Raw genomic sequence first — 7,500 nt, forward strand, 5'->3', positions numbered from 1 at the left:
GAGTTAGCCCTGTGCCTGAGGCTAGCAGTACTGTGGGTCTCCCTCTCTGGACTAGGCCGAGCTCCCCAATATTTACAGTAAAATCCTCAGTGTTAAATCAACTCTCAGAGAGTACATACGGACTCAACTGGACTCATATGTACTCTGTTAGTTAAATTAACACTGGACATTTAACTCCAGCATTCACTGCTATATATGAGTGTCTGCAAAACCAGGCACGTTCACACACTCAGGAAAAGAGGAAGAGACAGCGAGAGAGAGAGAGAGTGAGAGAGAGAGAGCGCGAAATAGAGAGTGAGAGAGAGACAGAGAGGAGAGAGAGAGAGAAATAGAGAGAGCGAGAGAGAGAGAGAGTGGGTGAGAAAGAGAGGGAGAAATTAAGAGAGCAAGTGAGAGAGAGAGAGTGAAATAGAGGGAGGAATAATCCATGCCAGTTTTGAGGCGTCTGCTCTGCTCACTGGCGTCCCTAGGCCCTCGTTACCACTCTAACAGGAGTTAGTTCTGGAATCAGTCAATACATAGCGTGAGAGAGAGAGAGAGATATTACCGTGGCAAAGGCTCACCTTCTCGGTGTAGACTGGATTTCCGGAGAGTTCCGTCAGGTGGACGAACTCCAGGTGCAGGGTCCCGAATTCGGCCAGGATGCTGCTCCCCGCCGAGGCCCACCCCCAGCTCCAGCTGGTGCCACTGCAACAGAACCCCGTCCCGGGGCCGTGAAAACCACCCCCAAGATACACCCAGCCCCCCCCCCCTCAAATTCCAAACGAAGCTCGTCCTGCTTGTGCCCAGACAAAGTCACAAATTGGCAACATTGAGCTCACAGTGCTTGTTCTCTAATGCAGTGGGGACAAGTACAACGTTGTCTAAACCACACTTCCCCACCCCTGGTACTGGAGAGTCGCAGGGGATGCTGGGGTCCCCAGCCCTGGTCCTGCAGAGCCACAGGGTCTGCTGGGGTCCCCAGCCCTGGTCCTGCAGAGCCACAGAGTCTGCTGGGGCCCCCAGCCCAGGTCCTGGAGAGCCACAGGGTCTGCTGGGGTCCCCAGCCCTGGTCCTGGAGAGCCACAGGGTCTGCTGGGGTCCCCAGCCCTGGTCCTGGAGAGCCACAGGGTCTGCTGGGGTCCCCAGCCTTGGTCATGGAGAGCCGTAAGATCTGCTGGCTTTCATTGTCACTCAGTACTTATGTGATCAGTTACAGTAACTGATTATAATAACTTCACCTCTGGTTCCCTGGGTCTGAATCCAGCAGAACCCCATGCCCCCCTGGACCAGCATATAGAACCTGCCCTGAATTATTCATTTACAGTCTTTTTACAGGTGTCATGGGGTTACCTGCTCTCCTAACAGGAATAATAAATTACTGTTACTGCTCCGGAGGAATATAATATAAACAATAACCTGTATATGCAAAAATAGTGTAATATCTTACTGAGATATTAACACGAGAGAGAGAGAGAGGAAATCTGGGATCTGGGGGGGTTATAGGAAGAGGGAGAGGATATATAGAAGGAAAGAATGAGAAAGAGAGAGGCATTATGGGTAAAGTACAGCAGGCAGTCAGAAGGAGAGATGTAGAGAGATGACACTCATGATACATGTACCCCCATTCCAGCACTTTTTGGTAATTTTTGTAAATTTTGTAAATTTGTATTTGTCCTAATATTGTGGCTTGTTCTTCTCCCTAGTTTGGCTTGGCAGAGGTTAGGCCAGAAGAGTGTTCACTGTGTGAACCAAACTGTGTTATTGGCTAGAAATAGCTGTACGAAATGAGTATCGTATCTTATTGAACCTGTGTTTTACAGTTGCCCATGACCATGAAATGCACTTTTCTTTTGGACGTCGCTTTGGATAAAAGCGTCTGCCAAATAAATGTAATGTAATGTACAGACAGAGAGAGAAAGTTAGAGGAAATCTGGGGGGTGGGGGGGGGGGGGGGGGGCGAGGCACTGGAGCAGGCGCCAGGAGGCAAGGCCCCGCAGAGATAATGGCGGTAAAGTGGAAAGTCCCTGTGCGTCTGTGTGCATCAGAGAGACTCCGTCCGCATCATTACCCACTCAGGCCCTGATGGGCCGCGTTGTGCCGCGGCAGGACCCAAAATCAATCCCCAACAGAGTGAGACGGAGCCGGGCCGCCGTTCCTCCATTTATCCCTCCATCCATCCCTCCATCCATCCATCCATCCATCCATCCATCTCCTCATCCACAACAGCAATGGGCCTGAATCTAATCACAAGTGAAAAACCGTGAGCACGGTAAAAAAAAAGGAGGAGAGAGGGAGGGAGAGAGATAGAGAGAGAGAGAGAGAGAGGGAGGGAGATAGAGAGAGAGAGACAGAGAGAGAGAGAGAGAGAGAGAGAGGGGGCGAGAGAGAGTGTGCAAGAGATGAAAAAGCCAATTACTTGCAGAAATGCACAGAGTTGCAGAGAATTCCATTAATATATATATTGTTATATAATATCATGCACAATAATGAAAAGCCTGCCTCTATCATTTTTTCTCTCTTTCTCATCCTGTCTTCTTAAGGATCGGCATGCCTGTAAGTGGCCCTTTCCTTTTTCCATCTCTCTCCTGCACTCGTTCCTTTTCCACCCAGTTCACTCTATGGCTAGCTGACTGGTTAGTGAGGATAACTGGCCATTTATGTTTTTTGATGTGTTCATTTTTATGGCACACTGTGCATCCTTATTTTACACATTGTTGTCTAGGATCCCCAGGGGTTGATGTTAGATTTAATCTGTTCCTTTTCATTCTGAAAATTTTGATAATACAACCGTCGGAACACGTGTTAAATGCCAAATTGAGAAAAGACTCACTGATACACTCCTGTGTTACAAGAAGTAGAAGCTAAGGAAGAACTGAGAAATGAGCCTTTAAAACTGCAATAAATCCAAAAAAATAAATGCATATATGCCAAATTCAAGATAAAAACTATATTACATCATATCCATTGGGAGGGATTGTGATCGTCTGACTAATCATGTCATCACTAATAATAAAAAGGCTCACACTCCAAAAATGGAAATCTAATCACTCTCCGCTCTTTGATTGGTGGAACTGTGTAATGATGTATAAAAAATATTTTAAAAACATCCTGTCTCAATCTGCTGAGGTGTGGGGTAAAAATGCTTGAGCCAATACAAAAAAAAAGAGGTGAAGAGGCAACTTGGAAAGAAAACTCCAAATAACAGTCAGAAATAGAAAAATAAATAAAAATAAATAAATAAAAACCTCTGGAGATAATGAAGGAAATAAGTGAAAGAAACACTCTCCAAGTTGCCTGTTCACATCTTCTTTGTATCGGCTCAAACAATCAGAGGTATTAGAAGAGGGGATAAAAAAGGAAAAAAAAATACTTTCAACAAATACCTCCTGGAGATAATGAAGGAAATAAGCCTGTGGTGAATACAGCATTTTTGGGCCATTTAATTGATTTCGGTGTTGTGTCTTGAGTGTCCATACTGTATGCAACTGCTTTGAATATTTTCCACGTTTTGCGGACTTGTTAAAAATGACATAATACAAAAAAAATTCCATACAAAACCATGAAATGTATGAGAAAATGGAAAATTAAACTGTAAATCTCAAGGGCAAATATTTCTTTGCTGATAAAAACCCCCCTTGCGACTACTTCATAGTCCTCCAGCAGTTTCCGGACCCTAGTTCTAGATCCGCTGTTCTAAATCCCCCCCTTCAACCCCCTCCCCCACCCCCGCCTGCCCCCCACCCCTCTTCCTAGGGGTGACCCAACCCCGTTATCTCGGGGACTCGACAGCAGACGCCATTACCCGCCCGAAGAAAGGAAAGAGGGACGCGGCGACTTTCCGCGCCGTACGAATCTGAGGTGAGCCCTGACAAAGCCACGGCGCGTTGCCACGGCGCGTTGCCACGGCGAGTTACCACGGCGAGTTACCACGGCGCGTTGCCACGGCGAGTTACCACGGCGAGTTACCACGGCGCGTTGCCACGGCGAGTTACCACGGCGCGTTGCCACGGCGAGTTGCCACGGCGAGTTGCCACGGCGAGTTGCCACGGTCACGAGGCATCCCCCCTGAGCTCACGTCAAGCGGATCGTTTATTCGGTTAAAGGGGGCTCTCCGGCGCGTGATCCCCTTTCAGAGCGCCGACGCAACCTTGCCCGAGCCCCGTCCTTCGCCCCCGTCTGATTTAAATTAATAAGGCGCGCCACTTTGAGACGGATCTTTCGAGGTCAGGCCGGCTTCCCTCCTCTGAATAAATGCACTTGCCAGCCACGCTCAGGACTTTTCAATGTATTATTACCGTTTCATTTTTTATTACAAATTCTAAATTCATTTACTATATATATAGTTTTTTATTTTTAGTATTTTGTTCTCCCTTAGTACAGAAGGGCAAAGACTGATGAACCCAGAAATAATACTCAACACAATCATTAATAATTATTTTCCCAGCAACCGTGACAGACATTACTGGAGGTCAGCAGTTTAAGAACGCTAAGAATAAAATAAGGTTTGTTTCATCCACATTCGAAAACATTCTATGAATTGCAGTCCACTAAACATTTTTCTATTTTGTCCGCAGTCACATCCAATAAGTGTATGTCTTGATGTTTTGTTAAGTCTGGGCTGTCGGTCTGGACTAAAAAAAAATCATGAAAGCAAAGAAGCCATATCACATTACAACATTTTTTACGGTTTCGCCCAGCCATTCCGTACAGTCTGTTTTTATAAACGTATTTGTTATTTTTTAAAGCTGTTAACCCCGGTCGGTGGAAGAAGTTTTCAGCCCAGTCAATCGGCTGAGGGCTCGAAACTCAAGCTCGGTTCTGACACTCGAGTGACAGCCAGGACCGACGTGCTGTGTGTGTGTGTGTGTGTATGCGCCGGTGTGCGTGTGTGCTCGCCGGTGTGTGTGTGTGCGCGCCGGTGTGCATGTGTGCGCGCTGGTGTGTGTGTGTGCGTGCCGGTGTGTGTGTGTGCGCGCCGGTGTGTGTGTGTGCGTATGCATGTGCGTGTGTGTCTGTGTGTGCGCGCCGGTGTGTGTGTGTGTGTGTCTGTGTGTGCGTGTGTGTGTATGCGCCGGTGTGTGTGTGTGTGTGCGCGCCGGTGTGTGTGTGCATGTGTGTGTGTGTGTGCGTGTGTATGTGCACGCCGGTGTGTGGGTGTGCGTGTGTGTGTGCGTGTGTGTGCGAGTGCGTGTGTGTGTGTGTGTGCGTGTGTGTGTATGCGCCGGTGTGTGTGTGTGCGTGCGTGTGCATGCGCACGCAGGAGACAGACAGAGTGAGCAAGTCAGACAGAGAGAGAGTGAGTGGGCGAGAGACAGAGAAAAGAAGGAAAGAGAGAGAGAGAGCACTAATCCACTGCAGTTTTGCGGCTCGCAGGTCTCTGCAGTCCCTGGTCACTGCTCTAACGGGCATTAGTCGCAGGATCAGCTAATTAAATTTGGGGGCAGCGGTCCGCGTGGAGCAGGCCGGCTGATCGGGGGCAGGTGGGAGGGGGCGGGGCAGAGACTCATTGTTCGGAGGCAAATGGAAAAGCGTTAAAAAGAGCGATGATGGACAAAGAGGAGAGAGAAAAGATGAAAAGAGCGGAGAGAGATTTTATTGTCGGTCCTGTGCTGTGGATTTCTGAGTTAATGGTGGGAGATGGGGGGGACAGAAAGGCAGCAGGTGCACACACTGCAGGTGAGGTCCGATACAGTGACATGAGCCACACACACACACACACACACGTACACACAACAAGCACACGCACACACACACGCACACACACAACAAGCATACACACACACACACACACACACACGCACACACACACATACGCACACACAGACACACACACGTACAAACACACACGCGCGCACACACACACACACACACACACACACGTACATACACACACGCGCACACACACAGACACATACGCACACACAACAAGCACACACACACACACGTACACACAGGCACACACAGACACATACACACATACTCACACACACACACACAGGCACACACACACTGGCACATGCACACACACACAAACACGCACACACACTGCAATGTAATCCAAACCACGCTCCAAAACCGAAAACGCATCGATTGTGTAAACACACATTGAATTTGAAACACTCACGGGTCACAACCCAATGCCAATCCAATCTGGACCCTGAGCTGATGTCTCCTGCCAGGGGACCTCTGATCTTCTGACCAATCGCGGCTCCACGCTCGGGAGGGCAGAGTCGTTTAATTGGTTGATACGAGGCAGTGATGGAACGCAGACTGCGGCTCCAGTCATTACCGGGCCTAACGAAGCCTGTCCCACTCAGCTCGGGACCACAGGCCAGACACTCACCCCACCAGCAACCCGCATACGCCCCCCCCCCCCCCCCCCCCCCAGGCCCCCCCACGCCCCACGGAACTCACCTGCCCAGGTTGATCACGCCGCGGGGGATCCCGGTGGGAGTGTTAAAGGCAGGTAGCAGCTTCTCCCCGAGCTCCAGCACCTTCCTCTTAAACACCTGCAGGAGAGGAGACACCAGGTCAGGGGAGACAAACCCAAACCCAAATACACACACACCCTCATACAGCATACAAACACACACACACACACTCACACACTCACAGACACACAGACACACACACACACACACACACACACCCACCCACCCCACACACACACACACCCACCCACACACACACCCCACCCCACACACACACCCACCCCACACACACACCCACCCCACACACACACCCACCCCACACACACACCCACCCCACACACACACACCCACCCACCCCACACACACCCACCCACCCCCCCACACACCCACCCACCACCCACACCCCCCTCACACACACAACCACCCCCACCCACACACACACACCCACCCACCCCACACACACCCCCCCACCCCACACACACACACACACACACACACACCCACCCCACACACACACACACACTCCCACCCCCCCCCACACACACACACCCACACACACCCCCCCCACACACACCCCCACACACACTCCACACACACCCACCCCCCCCACACACACACACTCCCACACCCCCCACACACACCCACCCACCCCACACACACACCCACCCACACACACACCCACCCACCCCACACACACACCCACCCACCCCACACACACACACACACTCCCACACCCACCCACACACACCCACCCCCCCACACACACACACTCCCACACCCACCCCACACACACCCACCCCCCCCACACAAACACACCCACCCACCCCACACACACACACACACTCCACACTCACACACCCACCCCACACACACACACACACACCCACCCCCCCCACCCACACACCCACACACACCCACACACACCCACCCACACACCCCACCCACCACCCCCCACACCCCACCCACCACACACACCCACACCCAACCCACCCCACACACACCCACCCACCCCACACACACACCCACCCACCCCACACACACCCACCCACCCCACACACACACCCACCCACCCCACACACACACACCC

General features: G+C 51.1%; 1 protein-coding gene across 1 annotated transcript in view; it reads right to left on the reverse strand.

Annotated features, from left to right (window-relative positions):
* LOC118235492 (mannosyl-oligosaccharide 1,2-alpha-mannosidase IC) overlaps positions 1–7,500 on the reverse strand; it is a 61,437-nt gene that overhangs the window by 15,653 nt on the left and 38,284 nt on the right. Inside the window, exons 3-4 of the mRNA XM_035432906.1 lie at positions 6,397–6,491; positions 564–687 (exon numbers count right to left, since the gene is read on the reverse strand). Of these exons, the coding sequence (XP_035288797.1) occupies positions 564–687; positions 6,397–6,491 (219 nt within the window). The remainder of the gene's footprint in view (positions 1–563; positions 688–6,396; positions 6,492–7,500) is intronic.

Source organism: Anguilla anguilla, chromosome 1, assembly GCF_013347855.1.
Source record: "Anguilla anguilla isolate fAngAng1 chromosome 1, fAngAng1.pri, whole genome shotgun sequence".
NCBI lineage: Eukaryota > Metazoa > Chordata > Actinopteri > Anguilliformes > Anguillidae > Anguilla > Anguilla anguilla.